The sequence below is a fragment of the Maniola jurtina genome, chromosome 21 (genome assembly GCF_905333055.1).
Source record: "Maniola jurtina chromosome 21, ilManJurt1.1, whole genome shotgun sequence".
In the NCBI taxonomy this organism is placed as follows: Eukaryota; Metazoa; Arthropoda; class Insecta; order Lepidoptera; family Nymphalidae; genus Maniola; species Maniola jurtina.
This window is the reverse complement of record NC_060049.1, coordinates 1,277,699-1,295,994: the sequence shown is the minus strand read 5'-3', so window position 1 is coordinate 1,295,994 and position 18,296 is coordinate 1,277,699. Positions and strand designations below refer to the sequence as shown.

The 18,296-nt window shown below is 37.1% G+C and overlaps 1 protein-coding gene across 1 annotated transcript in view; it reads left to right on the top strand.

The window, feature by feature from the left end:
• LOC123876331 overlaps window positions 1-18,296 on the top strand; it is a 303,592-nt gene that overhangs the window by 276,594 nt on the left and 8,702 nt on the right. The window contains exon 4 of the mRNA XM_045922557.1: window positions 16,016-17,524. Coding sequence (XP_045778513.1) covers window positions 16,090-17,524 — 1,435 coding nt within the window. The 5' untranslated portion in view covers window positions 16,016-16,089. The remainder of the gene's footprint in view (window positions 1-16,015; window positions 17,525-18,296) is intronic.

Sequence of the window (18,296 nt, the reverse complement as noted above, 5' to 3'; positions counted from 1 at the left end):
AAAACTAAATTAAAATCGGTTCATTAGTTTAGGAGCTACGATGCCACAGACAGTACACGGATACACACGTCAAACTTATAACACCCCTCTTTTTGTGTCGGGGGTTAAAAAAGGTCCCAACTCAACAAATTTTGTTTTTTTTGAATGAGATATGATGAACTCTCAGGCATGCAGGTTTCTTCACGATGTTTTCCTTTACGAAGACATACACTAAATACGAAGTCGCGGGATAAACTAAGTCTGCAATAATATTAATGGATTTGGGATACAATCATCGTATAAGCGTAATAGGTGTTGACAATTGAATTGATGCGGCATCAATGTCGAGGTGTGTGATTACGTAACGATTATTAATTATACGTATTATGTGATATTAATTGTTAAATAGGCACTTACAATTATATTGATTAGATTGGATATTGATATTAGGAATAGTTTGAGATTCCCGAAATTGTCATAAGGTAGTCGTTACTTTGCGGAAGTCCATGATATACAAAGAATTATAAGTTTAATTTGCTATAATCCGCTGAAAAAGGCATGCAGCATGCGGCATGCAGCATGCACCACCCGCCCTCCCACTGCTAAGCATGCAGGAAAAGCCAGCCACCAAGCAAGCCCCAAGTACCATCACGCAACACCACAAATTTACCAGAACACACTCGACGCACGTTTCGGTCCGCCACCGGAGCATCCTCAGGAGATTTTGACCTTACAATGCACAATTTAGAGCCTCAATAGCTCAACCGGTAAAGGAGTGGACTGAAAACGGAAAGGTCGACGGTTCAAACCCCGCCCGTTGCACTATTGTCGTACCTACTCCTAGCACAAGCCGGACGCTCAGTTGGAGAGGAAAGGGGAATATTAGTCATTTAACATGGCTAATATTCTTTTTTTTTTTTAAATGTCGTGACCTTACAATGTACAATGTGGTGTTGCGTGGTGGTACTTGGGGCTTTTTGAAAATTCAACCCCTTAGCGGGTAAAATAGGGGTATGAAATTTGTATCGTCCACTAGAACGAAGTTGTGGGCATAAGCTAGCCTTACAATAAAAGGAATATTATTGACAAGGCAAATATAATATTGTATAAATTGAACCTATATCAAAATAGAAATTGTGTATTATGAGCAGTTTTATTGTTCCTTTGATATCAGAAAATTACAGACGCGATTGAGAATTGATTGGATTTCTTTTATTTGAATCTTGCAATTTGTTTTTATGAGATTTAGGCACTCGTTCCACCGCCGACGATTAGCACTCCTTGTTTTAAAGATACCCGGATTGTAATTGGTAGGAAACACAGATCGCGGAAGAGTATACCAAACCTTAGCCATGCGTATGAGGAATGCTGACGCGAAACGTTTCGTGCGTGTAGATGGAATGTCGACGACATAAGGATGCAAACTCGCCCGACGTCTAGCAGTGCGATGGTAAAATGGTGAAGAGGGGGGGGGGGGCCCATGGTCCCACTGCTGGACATGGAGATCCATGTCCAGCGGTGGACATATCGGTTGATGGTGATGATGATATTGCTAAATCGCTTACTAATTAATCCTCACTAATCTTCATTAGTTAATCACGGAATGCGTTTGCCCGCAATGCTGCCACATCCATTTGCCTGTCAACATGTATTGTTTCCGAATTAATTCGCTAATTATTACTGGCTCAATGCTCATACCACTTTAAAAATCGCTCAAGTGCGAATCAGATTCGCACACGGAGGGTTCCGTACCGTCGCACAAGAAATAACAACTTTTAATGTTTTCAATTTTCATGGCATTTCATTTTGAATTTCTATTACAGTGCGTAAAAAATCACTTCTCACGCGCCATTTTTACCCCCGCCCCAAAGAGAGGGGTGTTATAAGTTTGACGTGTGTATCTGTGTATCTGTCTGTGGCATTTTAGCTCCTAAAATAATGAACCGATTTTAATTTAGTTTTTTTGTTTGAAAGGTGGCATGATCGAGAGTGTCCTTAGCTATAATCCAAGAAAATCGGTTCAGCCGTTTGAAAGTTATCAGCTCTTTTCTAGTTACTGTAACCTTCACTTGTCGAGGGTGTTACAATATTTAATTTACACTCGTAACTTCATGTATCAAGTATCATGTCAAAAGTACGATTATGAGGTAGGTATAAGTGGTGAGGGGGAAATTTCTTGCGGTGGCGTGCGGTGCGGTTGTAGAAAAAAGAGGGTGGAATGAGGTCACACAACACTACAGAGTATAACACGAAAAGAAAGCTTACGACTTTCCAACCCGTTGCGACAACCCTGTACGTTGCGCAATTATTTTACCTACTAGCTGACGCCCGCGACTTCGTCCGCGTGGATTTAGTTTTTTCGAAATCCCGTGGGAACTCTTTGATTTTCCGGGATAAAAAGTAGCTTATGTGCTAATCCAGGATATTATCTATCTCCATTCCGAATTTCAGCCAAATCCGTCCACTGGTTTTTGCGTGAAGGAGTAACAAACATACACACACACACACACATACACACACGCACACATACAAACTTTCGCCTTTATAATATTAGTGTGAAGTGTGATGGGCGCGGCGATCTTTCGAGTCTAATGAATAGAATCGGAGCTCACTACGGATAAACTCCTCTTAACGCGAGTGGTTTTTTGGAAAGTTCGCGAACCCGGGTGTTTTATAAATCACCCGAAGTCGAACGTGGTCGTAAATACGTCAACTGACAATTACTTGACTCGCTACAACAAATCCTTTCCGTTCGCGGCTGTTTTTGGAAAACCGTAAATTTAACCGCACACTGGGAATTTTCAATTCTAAATTGGGATATCTAATTTGCGAGCGATATTTAGGTATATTTACTGAATTTACATATTTAATTTTGCAATTGGAAAATGCAGAATAGTTTGTCTGTATAATATTCATTTAAATGTTCCGATTTTAAAATAACGTTATGGTTACCTAACCAGACTTTATGCATTGCATTCAAAGTTGACACAAATAGCAATCTTGTACCTTGAAATCAACGAACGACGACAAGTGAAGGTTACAGTAACTAGAAAAGAGCTGATAACTTTCAAACGGCTGAACCGATTTTCTTGGATTATAGCTAAGAACGAGAGTGTTCTTAGCTATCAAGCCACCTTTCAAACAAAAAAAAAACTAAAACTCGTTCATTAGTTTAGGAGCTACGATGCCACAGACAGATACACAGATACACACGTCAAACTTATAACACCCCTCTTTTTGAGTCTGGGGTTAATAATAAATAAATCAATGAATTTTAAGACTGAATTACTAAGAAAGCAACGCAAGCAGGTATTTCAGTGGTAAGTATTTGTCTTAGTAAGTGAAGTAATAGTCATTTGATATATTTACGGGCCAGATCGACCTCAGGTCGGGACTATATACCCGAACGGTGATTTATATACGGTTTGCGGTCCACCCATACAATCTATTTGTAATAAGTGTTTTGGAAAAAAAACAATAGTATTTTCAACTGATACTGGCTTACCACAAAAACTCAAACTCAAACTCAAAATCATTTATTCAAAATAGGTAGTATTTTGATGGTCAGAATTGTAAGATGATAATATAGCGATAATAATAATAATAATTAAATAATTACGTAAAAAAACTAACAAGGAACCAAAAGCTTAATTTGCTATAATCCGCCAAACTAAAGAAATCAGTATGGTGCAACATGCAGCTTGCGACATGCATCGCCCGCCCTCCCACTGCTAAACATGCAGGAAAAGCCAGCCACCAAGCAATCCACATACACCACCACCGCGCAGCACCACACAAATCCCAACACCACTCGACGCACATTTCGCCCCGACACCGGAGCATCCTCAGGAGATGTAGACCTTACAATGCTAATTGCAAAGATAGAGGAGATGTGTAGTTTGCTTGGTGGACCCATATTAAAAGTGGAAGGGAAAACTGATGCTGGAAGGGTGTTCCATATCCTAGCGGTTCGGCTATGTTCGGAATATTCTAACTAGGTGACTAGTCGTGATCTAAGCCTCCAACGACAATATCAACGACACTACAAAAGTTAAAGTTACGTTATGTTTACGGTTTTTTGACCGTCGTCGTCAAAAATAGAATTCAAGCACAAGTTAGCATTTGTTAACTTGAACGCAGTCTTTGCGATACGCGACTACGACGGTGATTCGTGACCCTACTAATACCAAGTAGGGTAATTAACCAAAATTTAACGGTAACCAAAACGTAACTTTAACTGTCAGTTGTGTAATTAGACCTTAGAACTCGCGGGTCACCCCGCTACGTTAGCGTAGAATGTTATCTGATTTCCCTAAAATAAATTACACCGAGCGTATTTCAGCAAACATGTTTCCTGAATAAGGCTACACAGGAATCAATCCTAAACCAACAAGAAAACAAAAGGTGAAACCCCGCTACACCACGCGTCAGCAAATATTAAAAATGTATTCACATTTTACTCACACAATAGACGTTATGAAAAAACCGGCCAAGTGCGAGTCCGACTCGCGCGCCGAGGGTTCCGCACTCGGATATTTTTTCCAACATTTTGCACGATAAATCAAAAACTATTATGCATAACAATTAAAAATAAATAAAAATCTGTTTTAGAATGTACAGATAAAGCCTTTTCATGTGATACCCCATTTGGAATAGATATCTTACTTTGAAAACTGAAACACATTTTAATTGTTTTTGTGAAATTAACAACAAATTCACGGTTTTCGGACTTTTTTCTATACTTGCGCTATAAGACCTACGTACCTGCTAAATTTCATGATCCTAGGTCAACGGGTAGGTAGTACCCTATAGGTTTTTTTGACAGACACGATAGGCGGACATCGGACAGACAGACAGGTAAGGGTTCCGTTTTTCCTTTTGAGGTACGGTATCCTAAAAAAAAAACAAAATTTATCGTTTCTCTTAAACAAAACAGCCATTAAAAGTCCATTACATTATTTAAAATGTAGCACCTACATGAGGAAACATATTTCTTAGCGCCGACACTTCGGAGTGATATATTGGCTTTTACGGGGAGGTTTTTTTTATATAAAGAAAGAAACTACATACTCGGCCCCTCGGCCATACTTTATTACTTCTTGACATAATAAACACCTATTAGAGTTTAGCTATTAGAGAATATGTTTATGTATTCAAAAAAAAATCTAAATTCAAAATGTTTTTATTTAATTAAACTTTTACAAGTGCTTTTGAATCATCAAAAAAATCTACCACTGGTTCGGAATGCCGTTTTTACCGAGAATAACCAGCAAGAAACTCGGCGGTTGCTCTTTTCAAGTACATATTCAATTTACAATAATATGCCATACTGTATACAAGCAATTGCAGCGCCGTGTATCGCTGGAGCGAGTCAAATCCAAACTTTTTTGTCATTTAGATAATCTTCGATTGTATAATAAGCTTTTTTCAGGAGCATACTTTTAATAGATTTTTTAAACTTGTGTAAAGGCAAGTCAAGAGAGAGGGCGCTGCAGCGAACAGTGAAACATTAGCTCCGCGTAAAAATATTTTTATTACGCTGGTTCGAAACCTGGTTCGGAATTTCTTAAGTTTTTTTTTTTATTTATTTTTTATTTTTTTATTTTTACTTTACAAAATGTCGAACTTCGAGCAACTGTTACGCGAGCTTAGATGCGACATCAGAAAAGATTCGGAGGAGTCACTCAGAATAGTGGAAGAGCGAATCACAAAAAGTATTAACGAAAATATAGATACAAAATTCGAAGACATTCAAGCGCAGATTGAAATAATAAAGAAGAACAATAACGAGCAAAATGAGAGGATTCTTGCAATAGAAAAACAGATGAAATGCAGGAATATAATATTTTTTGGAGTTGAAGAAGGGGAAAAATCTTATAAAGAATTAGAAAACAAAATAATAAATATAGTAAAAACAGAAATAAAGGTGGATTGCAACAGTAACGAAATTGAAATAACAAGAAGGATGGGGAAAAAAGCAGAAAATAAAATAAGACCTATAGTAGCCACTTTTACAACTTATGGCAAAAAGATTTCTATTCTCAAAAATAAACAGCACCTTAAAAACAAAACAATTTATTTGAAGGAAGACTACCCAAAACAAATATTGGAAAAAAGAAAACAGCTTCAAGACCAATTGCAACAAGCACGAAATGAAGGAAAGTTCGCATATCTACGCCAGGATAGGCTAATAATACATGAACCAAATAAAACTCGAAAGAATGCTGAAAGTACAAATAGTCAAAGTTCTAGGAAGAGAGAATTAGAGTCTACCCCTCCGAGTCAAATGAGCAATCCTTATGCTCAAGTAAATCAACCTTCATCAAATTATCACATGGCAAAGAAAAATAAACATAAGAGGAATACCCAGAATAAGGGGCAAAGCTCCATGAATAGTTTTCTACAAAAACCACCAGCACCAAAAATATTTACTGCAGTCACACTCGATGAGGAATGCGATGAATAGTAATTACCACAGCCCCTCCATCCAGTATAAACCCTGCTGCCCACTCAGCACAATTTACATAACAAGCAATAAGAAGAAAAACTTTTAAGAAAAACAGTCTCCCAACCCGGCTGGTCACCGTGGGAGAGCTAGACCAATACCCTCCAGTCATAAGAGCTTTTAGATTGGATAATACAAGTATGAATTATAATAAAATACCTACATAACAAAAAAAAATAAAAAATAAGTCGATCGTAAAAAGGAACACAACAAAGAGTATATACTAAAAATTTCCTATTCCTATTATTTCATAACATTACACTAGCGGCACGCTATGATGGCCGGTTTGACACATTACAATAGTGATGTGGAATGTCAATTTATTCTCGAACAAAAAACAATTAAGTTTTGTTTTTGTACCTGATTAAATAGGTTTAATAAAACAAAAATGTATATGTTTATTTAATTTATTTGAACGAACTGAATATTTGAACGAAAATGAATATACATACTTTATATGCACACAAGAAACATATGAATACAAAAGATACCAAAAAAGGTGCATTTTTGTTTTGCATTGAGCATTGACGCGAGTTTGCCGGAGGTAGTAGTTGTGCTAGCCAGCGATCCTATGTGACGATCGTATTAGATTCCATTTTTAAAAATTTATTGATATTTTTTTGCGATTTCAGAGGTTTGTCCACATAGTGAAAATTGTTCATATTCACAAGTACATTCACCCCTTAAATGGTGCAAACTGATTTTTCTACACTTGTATACATTTAAGAAATCAATTTAATAAATAAATTTTGAGTCCTAAACCTAAAACTACATTCGATAAAATTTATGAATCTCTGCACATCACTATCGTCAATAAAGTAATACAATTATTTCCTTCAAAGTCGTTATCAATTAATACGGAACTTCATGAGCGGACAAACGTCAAACCGGCCATCATAGCGTGCCGCTAGTTTAGTATTATTATTTCTCTAAATTGAGTATGAATGTAAGAAAAGTTAGTAAAATTACGCAACCAAAGACAGAGAAATATGGATATGACTGGAGGAGGCCTTCGTCCAAAATGGGCGTACTGAAACGAAATGTGAAAGGAGAAAAAGAAACTTACCTATTAAAATATGAAAACAAGTAGTAATATGAAATATTAATAACGTGTACTCATTTAAAAATGTAAATATATAATAAGAAAATTAGTAATTAAAAAAAAATAACTAGTGATGTATAAAAAAAAAAAATATATAAATGTAAATTAGTATTATTAATAGGATAAGTCTTGTTTATGTACTACATTTTATATACTTAAGATGGAAAATCTAATACTTATTAACATAAAATGTAATGATTGCAAAAATGTTTCAGTAAATAAAGGCTATATTATTATTATTATTATTATTATAAAGGCAAGTCTAAAATGGACTGTGGAATTTTATTATAAAATATAACACTCATTCCCTATGTATGTATACTGCATTGCGACTCCCTGGTTTTTTTTTCTTCACAATTTTTAGTGGTCCCACTGTATATGCTATGCCTAGTTAAAACCCTACTGTTTATTAAGCTATTACACTGATCGCGAGCAATTTTCTCTTATCCGTTGAGGAGTTCTGTTTTCCATCTCCGAAGATATTCATCAGATCTTCACAAAATTTATATGGGACTAACCTGCAAAGTACCTATACCGTTTCAAACAAAAAAAAAATGCAAATCGGTCCAGGCGTCTTTGAGTAATGACGAATTGCAAAACCGCCCAGGCGTCTTTTGAGTAATGACTAATTGAGAGCCTCCTCCTTTTTTGAAGTCGGTTAAAAATAGTGATGTTAATGAGTAATGAAAATAGTAAGGATAAGTAATGTTTCTTTTGAACAACTAATATATTAACCTAATTATTAAGATCGGAATAAACCTCTGTTCTACGAAGTCGTCTGGTAGAGCAATCGTGCGATAAGTGCAGGACGAAAGGGCGACCCAAACTGGCCAACGTAGTTAGGGCCCTATGTTGAAGAGCAGTTGTGGTCGTTATTCTCCACGAGATCAAAGCCATTGGACTACTGTGTTTCTCTTTATTCTTTGGCAATATTTCTTATCCAAGTCGTATTTCTTTTGAACACATTAACCTAATTAAGATTTAACTAAACACCGTACTATTTATTAAACCGCGCAAACTACTAACAATCCTCAGAATTCAGAAATCCTAGCCGTAATTTCAGTGAAGTTTTCATTAAGCGGATGAGAACTAGCTGAAGTGGTGGGTTATCGGTAAATAAGCGTAATTCCCGCCGCCTCACGTTCCAACGCGATAAAACGGGGCAATTTCGCTAAACACCGTTCTAATCCATTCATTGCGGTAAAAGACGATATGAGATGTAAGGGTGCGGATACTTTTACGAGCGACAGCGATTCGAGTAAAAAGAATGACTCTTTTTTTTAAGAATATTAGCCATGCTCCCCCAATTCAGCGTAAAGCTTGTGCCAGGAGTGGGTACGACAATAGTGCAACGGGTAGGGTTTGAACCGCCGCCGACCTTTCGGAATTCAGTCCGCTCCTCAACCGTTGAGCTATCGAGGCTCTAATGACATACATAGGTATGACAGGATAGTCGAATTTGAACTCATTTGCTGGGTTTTCATGAGTGATTTTCAAAAATGGCCAGCATGGTAGGCTATAGCCTATACCCTTCTTATTCTGGGAAGAGACACCGTTCTATGTACCTACTGGACTGACGTTGGATTGAGATTTTTTTTTTTAAAGAATATATTAGCCATGTTAAAATGACTAATATTCCCCTTTCCTCTCCAACTAAGCGTCAGGCTTGTGCTAGGAGTAGGTACGACAATAGTGCAACGGGCGGGGTTTGAACCGTCGACCTTTCGGTTTTCAGTCCACTCCTTTACCGGTTGAGCTATTGAGGCTCTAAATTGAGATGAGAAGAGGTTGCCTCTTTTGGACACCAAATGTATCTAATTAAGATATTATTACTACGTACCCGCAACGCGATATAATGGGGCAATTTCGCAAAACACCGTTCCAATCAATTCATTGCGCTTGCGCATTACCATCTTGACTTAGGACCTTAGGGCTCGTTGTCGGTTCCAGGGAAGGTTTTGACGTAGTACCATCGACGAAATATCTAGTTTTGACAAGTTTTGAATACAATATTTTGATTTTGACTTTGTATTTTTTTTAATAAAATTAATTTTAATAAAATAGTGAGAGAACGATTACACGGGTCACCTGATGTTAAGTGATAACCGCCACCCATGAATATTTGCAGCACCAGATGTACAGCCGATGCGTTGCCGTCCTTTTAAGAATATGTCCGCCCGGGGGTCCGCCCCTTGAATAACCCCATGTTGTAATCTAGTGGGAACACCGCCGATGGGAGTCGATTCCAGTTTGCATGTGCGTGGAAAAAAAGATCTGGCACAACGGGCGGTCGAAGTGCACCAGGCACCCAGGTGGTGAAGGTCCGGATGTCTTAATTTTTATTTCCGCTGCCGCTTCCGCTTCCCCTGACACTGTGTACTGCAATAAATAACCTAATAGCGCTTAATTTATTGGAGCCCCGAATACACCGCCTTTTTTCCTTGCTTGTTAATCTATGATGCGGCATCTGCAATATATCTTACTTTATTCATGCAGAATGTAGATGACTCCATTTTCTTTTTTGTCATTTTATTATACTTGGTGGCATAATGGTGTTTACAATGTTACTAGCTGATGCCCGCGACTTCGTCCGCGTGGATATACATTTTTCAAAATCCCGCGGGAAATCTTTGATTTTCCGGGATCAAAAGTAGCCTATGTGCTAATCCAGGATATTATCTATCTCCATTCCAAACAGCCCAATCCGTCTAGTAGGTTTTGCGTGAAGGAGTAACAAATATACACATACACACATACACACAAACTTTCACATTTATAATATTATTGTAGTGTGATTAGTGTGATAATAACTATGAAACAAATGTAACATTTCTGCCACAAAACAAATATTTCACCGTTCAAGCAATATAAAAGCGGAGGTTTTTCAAGAGCTTCCCACGAAAGCTCCCAGGAGCTCGAGTAAAATATCACACTTCACACTATCACACTTCACACTAATATTATAAAGGCGAAAGTTTGTATGTGTGTGTGTGTGTGTGTGTGTGTGTGTGTGTATGTTTGTTACTCCTTCACGCAAAAATACTTGACGGATTTGGCTGAAATTTGGAATGGAGATAGATAAAATCCTGGATTAGCACATAGGCTACTTTTTATCCCGGAAAATCAAAGAGTTCCCACGGGATTTCGAAAAACCTAAATCCACGCAGGCGAAGTGACGGGCATCAGTTAGTGATAACTATGAAACAAATGTAATAATTCTCCCATAAAACAAATATTTCACCGTTCAAGCAACATAAAAGCGGAGGTTTTTCAAGAGCTTCGCACGAAAGCTCCCAGGAACTCGAGTAAAATATTGAAAATAAAATTATTACGCTTACTGGAAAACACTTTCACGGAATGTACGGAAACCATCCGTGGGGGACGTTACACGCTTTTCGCGCTGAAATGATTTTTTCAAGCGACACGTTTTCTCATAACATTCGAATGTGTACGATGGCCATAATTTTTTTATTGCCGGATAGGTTTTTTAAAAAATTCTATATCGTAGGTATAACGGGTAATGTGTGGCACAGCTTTAAAAAAAAAACGTCTTTCTTTTTTTGTCGACCTTTTTATACTTACGGCTTAAGGTTTTATGTTATAATTTGTTCCCATTACACAATGCGGGTCAAACCTCTGTGATTTTTGCAATGCATGCTACCAGATTTTTGAATTGTTCTGTATATCAATGATAAATTAAAACAAAATGAAATAAATCCGATCCGCCTCATTACCGAACAGTTTAATGTGGGACAGGATGTGTGCTTGCGTTTGACGACAAATATATTTCTTTCTTTATTCAGATACAAGTTGCTTCAAAGTACCTAAGTTTTTTTTTTATTTTAAGACTAGGGGTTAATAGGTATATATGGTCGAAATTGGTAGTTCTGCTTAAGGAGATTAGCTTAGCTATGGTTCTAAAACCACTAAAATTTCACCGTGTATAACATGCTTTATTAAAATTTAAGGCAAACAAATCCATAACCTCTTAGTACTATAGTAATATATATTTAACGCGCAATATTCCGTTCTAAGCCAATCTCCGAAGCTTTCTGTTTGCGAACGTGATTGATGATTCATCGTAGACAATTTGCCGAAAATCAAACCAATTGTTTGCTAAAGAGCCGTGATAAATTATGGTGTATTTTGTAAATTTCAACGCCAGCGCGCTATGACCTTCAGGATTAATCCACTTTATCTGTTCAAAGAGTATGCTTCAATAATTACGATTCGTGAATCAAATTGGGCAACTTTGTCTTATTTAACTGTATGAAAAAAAATGATATCCGTTTATGCCACGCCTAAACTTTTTGATGTCCTCATTTATCTACTTAAATGTGTCATTCAAAACAAAAGTCAAGAAAACAAACAAAAAAAATTTTCGGGCTGCAACCATGCTGCAACTCGCTTTTGCTTACAACTTGGTACAAGACTGTTAGTGTTTTTAAGAAAACAAATTCTGGAATAGACTGAAGTGGGCATTAACTGTTTGTATAATGAACTACTTACAATTATTACAAGTATAATAGGTACTTGTTTTGACTAGTATTATAGTTGTACTAATTTTACTTTTTACTAGTATAATTATAGTTGCAAACGCATACCTACTACTAACAAGTGTAAATTAAAAATTTATAACACCCCCGACAAGTGAAGGTTACAGTAACTAGAAAAGAGCTGATAACTTTCAAACGGCTGAACCGATTTTCTTGGATTATAGCTAAGAACACTCTCGATCAAGCCACCTTTCAAACAGAAAAAAAACTAAATTAAAATCGGTTTATTAGTTTAGGAGCTACGATGCCACAGACAGATGCACAGACACACACGTCAAACTTATAACACCCCTCTTTTTGGGTCGGGGGTTAAAAACTGTACATGTTATTGTGCTTATATCTCTTCTCCGGTAGTTTACTGTGTTCTGGCCATAATAAAAATTGAATATTATGTTATAAGCGTGTGTTTAACGTATGTATAAGCAAGTAGTTTTTATTGGATTTGCCGGCCAAATTGATGCATAAGCGACATTGGCAAAATTTAATCCTTTGATTTAGGTCTTAAAACCATAGTCACCCTACCTAGGCCCTGAGAGATGATTCTACGAAGGGTAATGCGGTTTTTATCGCAGCAACACTGATTTGTCATCACATTGAAAGGGATTTCCACGAATGGATTACTTTCATTTTCAAAAAAGGATTCTTTTGAAGTTTTGTCGTAGGTATCTTTTCGAATGATCATTGAATGGGGTAAAACGTGACTACATTAAGGTACCCTAGTACGAGTATCCATAGTTATAAAAACGAAATTCGATATCGAGCAGTTCTATGATATAATAGGTAGCTTTAGGAACTTGTAATAGGAATACAGGGTTAGTTAACTTGGCTTTTAGCTATGAGAAAATATTCACAGGCGTGGTGTAACTCAAAGAAACGGTTACTTAATGGTAACTTAACGGCACCACCTAATTGGGAGGGTTTGGGGTTCGATCCCGGACACGCATCTCTAACTTTTCGGAGGTATGTGCGTTTTGCTTTAACGGTGAAGGAAAACATTATGAGGGAACTTGCATAACTTGCATACCTGCGAATTCAAGTTCTCAGATACGTTTGCCATTCCGCACTAAGCCAGCGTGGTAGACCATGGACAAATACGTAGCTCTTAAAAAAGTTTTCTTTCGTCAGATTGAAACAGATCTCAAATTCCTTGATTTAACCACATTAACTCAGTTATACATCAATTTTTATTTTGCAAGGTTTCAGTTTGACGACTTTGAGCTTTAAACCACAGTGTTTAAGGTTAATTTTTACATTGACATTTATTCTATCAACGAGGTGGGTAATCTCATACTAACCCTACTGTACTAATAATATTTTTAGGTATATTCTGCTATTATCGTACGCCTTTGCGAAAAAACTGTAGTCGAGGGTTTAACCACAGACTACGAATAGTATTAATAATAGCTGTGCCCGCGACTTCGTTCGCGTGGAATAGTGACTCTTCGGGCAGCATGTACGTTAAAAATGTTCGCCGTGATTCTTTAAATTAACATAACTTTTTTATTTATGAACCGATTGACATGAAATAAACACTAAATATTAAGTGAAGCTTACTACAATATATAAGTGAAAACCGTATCTAAATCGAATAAGCCGTGTCTGATATTAGCCTGCACAAACACACAGACAAACAGACAAAAAAAAAATTAATTACAATTTCGGGTTCGGCATCGATATAATAACAACCCCTGCTACTTTTTTTTTATATATTTCCATTGTACAGACACCACTTTTCTACAATTTTATTATATGACGTATAGATTTATAGTTTTGTATGTTTTGAGCTAAAGGCCTAAAAGGGCACCTTCGGGCTATGAAATAAAACGAAAACCTTTAGAAAGGTTCTACAGCCAAGCCTCCATTCCATAGATCCTCAAAACTTTTCCAACAATTCGTATCATTCGAGCACCAATTCCGAATGAAAATGTTTTACTTTAAAAAAGTTTCAAGAAGATATTACTAAAAATTCGCCTCAAAGTTCGCTCAGGGCGCTTAGTTGAGCGATCGCTTACAAAAGTAAATTTTCTTAAGCGCTCATCCCGGCTGAGCGAACATTCCTACTTTAAAGAACTTATAATACTCTAACAGAAGACTTTTTATCGGCTTTAATTTTAATCATAGTTATTTTTTGGGTATTTGATATTCCTTATATAAATCAGTTAAACGGAGGAACCATTAAGAATCCCGTGGGAACTCTTTGATTTTCCGGGATACAAAGTAACCCATGTCCGTCCCCGGGGTGTAAGCTAACTCTGTACCTAATTTCATCAGAATCGGTTAAACTGTTGAGCCGTGAAAACCTAGCAGACAGACAGACACTTTCGCATTTATAATAATACTTATTATGGAAGTATGGATAATATGTGCCTTTGACCAGATCTTGCTGGACATGTAGGGACTTCCACATACCACGGTCTTGCGCCGCCGCAATCCAGCGGCTCCCTGGACTCGCCTGATGATGATGATGATGATGATGATGATGACACGCAAGCAAAGCAGAGGGCAAAACTTAGTAAAAATATTTGTGTAGTTACGCAGTAGCTTGCGGATTTTTTGGCTTACGTATGCAAAAGCTGAACGATATAAGAATATTTTCCAAGCACTTTCTTTGAATATCCTGAGAGACTTTAAAATGGAAACTCAATATCTTATCGTACCTATGATGCAGCATCTTTTAAACCAATGTATCAATGTCACTAAAATATGAACTTGAGTTTTTTTGAAATAGTCTCCTTCGAGAAATTTAGCAACTATAATAATATTAGTGTGATATTCCTGGATATCCTTTCAAAGACAAAGTCAAAGACTTTATCTACAAGTGTAAATTAAAAATTTATAACACCCCCGACGATCCAAAGCATTTGAGTTTTCCAAAACATCATTTTCAAATAAATAATTATGTATTTAGGTAACGTCCATCTTGACAGCTTGACATTTGTCAATTGACATAATATTAAGAACCTAACGGTTATCTAACCTAAGCTATTATTACCTAGGTTATCTAATCTATCTATTATAGCTAAGCCAATACACTCAACTTAAGCTAATACACTCTCGATCAAGCCACCTTTCAAACAAAAAAAAGTAAATTAAAATCGGTTCATTCGTTTAGGCGCTACGATGCCACAGACAGATACACAGATACACAGATACACAGACACACAGATACACACGTCAAACTTATAACACCCCTCTTTTTGGGTCGGGGGTTAAAAATAGGTACCATTGTAACTGTTTGATTGTCAGTCACTATGAATATCACTACTCGTATTATTATAAATTGCAAAAGTTTACTATTTGTTTGCAGGTTTGTCTTTCAATCACGTCACAACTCACAAAGGAGCAACGAATAGACGTAATTTTTTGCATAAATTACGTAGACACCTATAGTTGTAACCTATAGGTGTCTACTTTTATCCCATAATCCATACTAATATTATAATTATGCGAAACTGTCTGTTATCATTTCACGGCACAACAGGTAATCTGATTTTGATGAAATTTGGTACAGAGTTAGCTTACACCCCAAGGAAGAACATAGGCAACTTTTTATCCCGGAAAATCAAAGAGATCTCACGGGATACTTAAGTCCTATCCGTTCAGCCGATTTACATGAAATTATGCAAGAGGTAGCTTGCGACCCGGAATTTAACATATTATGTATTACTGGATGATATCCGCGTCTTACGTCTACGAAGACGCGGATATCATCTAGTAATACATAATATTGTAATATATCTAATTAAACTAGTTTTAAGTGACTTCCCGTCACTTAAAACTAGTAAAAACTATCGTCAACATATTTCCCGGACCACGTGACCAAGTCCGATCTGCTTAGTCAATTTATTGATATTTTGTTTCTTCTTGTTCCAGAACACATATGCGTCCAGTGAAGATCACCAGTCAGGAATGCAACAAGACGGAGAAATGACCAACACCATAGCAAAATGGCTCACAAATGTTGGCAGACATGGCTGAATATCGTGCTCCTACTCCTCACCACAACTGCAGCTGACTTCACCACGGAATGCCAAAGGCCTTGCGACTGTCGGTGGCAGTCTGGTAACAAAGCTGCAATTTGTGCCAACTCAAGCCTCAAGCTCATACCGGCAAACCTCAGCAGCGATATCCAAATACTCGACCTATCAAACAACAACCTACTACAGTTGCACCAAGAAGCGTTCAAAAGAGTACGCCTAAGTAATCTGAAAAAACTTTTCCTCAGAGACTGTAATATCGAAGTTGTACACAAAGCAGCTTTCATCACGCTAGCAATTATGATAGAACTAGATCTATCCAAAAACAGAATAAGACACTTACATCCAGAAACGTTTAAAGGAACCGAGAAGCTAAGGTTAATAAATTTGAGTAATAATCTAATAGATAAGCTCGAAGACGGTCTGTTCCGCAATTTGAAGTACCTTCAGAAAGTCGAATTGAGCAATAACAGGATTGTAAGGATAGCAACGAAAGCGTTCGCTAACTTACCCCAGTTAAAGATATTGAGAATCGATGGGAATAATTTGAGTCACATGAAACCGGAAACTTTGATGGCGCTCAGAAACTTGTCAGGATTGGATCTACACAACAATCCGTGGAGATGCGATTGCAACTTACAGACTTTTAGAGATTGGGTGATCAGCCATAACTTGTACACTCCACCCACCTCCTGCGCAGAACCTCCTTCGATTCGTTCCAAACTTTGGAACGAATTAGACTCTTCAAACTTCGCCTGTCGGCCTACTATATTGGAGCCTTTACCAGACTCAACTATCAAAAGTTATGAGGAGAACGTGACACTCATTTGTAAAGTAGTCGGAAACCCTACACCAGAAGTTGTTTGGAGGTTTAATGGCAAAACAATTGAGTTGAGGTCGTTCGGAGAAATAAGATATACTGTTACAGAAAACACGATGGATTTAATAAGATGGGTGAACTTGACGATTCTACATTCAAGGTATACTGATAGGGGAAATTATACATGTGTTGCTGAGAATCCTGGTGGTAGAGATGAGAAGACTTTAACGCTTGTTCTGTCAAAATATGGAGGGTCTGGTACTATAGCTGGTATGGATGCAGATTCCTTTGCGATTCTAGTAGGTTGTTTGACATCTGTCGTGATTATTTTTGGGGCTGTATTCGCCGTTTGTTACTTCACGACGCAGAATACGGAATTGAAAAGGCTGATCAAGACAGATACCCGGTCCTCTAACGGGGAAGCGTTAATAGAAGGCTCAGTCGCCTCTGAAGCTGAAAAAGGCTGCAAGATGGATGTTAATCCCATCACTAAGCCTCCCAGGAAGTACGAAGCACCGACGCTTACGGCTGGCACAGAAATGTCGGAGCTTAACAAGACATTACTGGATAATGACTCCGTTTTAGGTAAGTTGTTAAACATTTTTATAACAAAGTCAAATTAAAAGTCCATAACCCTCGCCTAATGGTCCAAGATCCCAGTGCTACCAGACGTTACTTATTTTCTGAGAAACGAAGTGTATTGTAATTTTAACAAATACATATTTGCTAGATTATACCGAGGGACAATTTAAAGAATGTCAATTACTAAAGATACGTAAAAACATTACTCACTTTTCTTAAAGTCTGTGTGAAGATTTTTATGTATTATTTCCTGAATATCATAATATAAAAATTACGACTCAGAATATAAGTAAGATGATAATATGTTAATAAGCTTCAGATCATCTGGCGGAAATTACCGCCGACGGAAAGTGTTTGACACTATTGAATATTAACTATCCAAAGAATCTTCTGTAAAACATATCTACATAAAAAATCGACATTCAGACTTTAAAGTGAGCAATAATACCTTTAAATAATTAGGAGGTATGCGTACGTTAATACTACACAGTAAAGATTATGTATTTGATAAAAGAGCGTGGATTTGACTTGCAGCTCGCTCCAGCAATGCGCGGGACTTCAATTACTTTTATACATGACATAATATTGTAAATCCAATCTTTGAAAAGAGCAACCGCCGAGTTTCTTGCTGATTCTTCTCGGTAGGAAAGGCATTCCGAACCAGTGGTAGATGCTTTTGATAATTCAAAAGTACTTGTAAAAGTCTAAATGAATAAAAATATTTTAAATTTGAATTTAACACTACTGATACTCTATCCCACTCAATGTCTTTCTC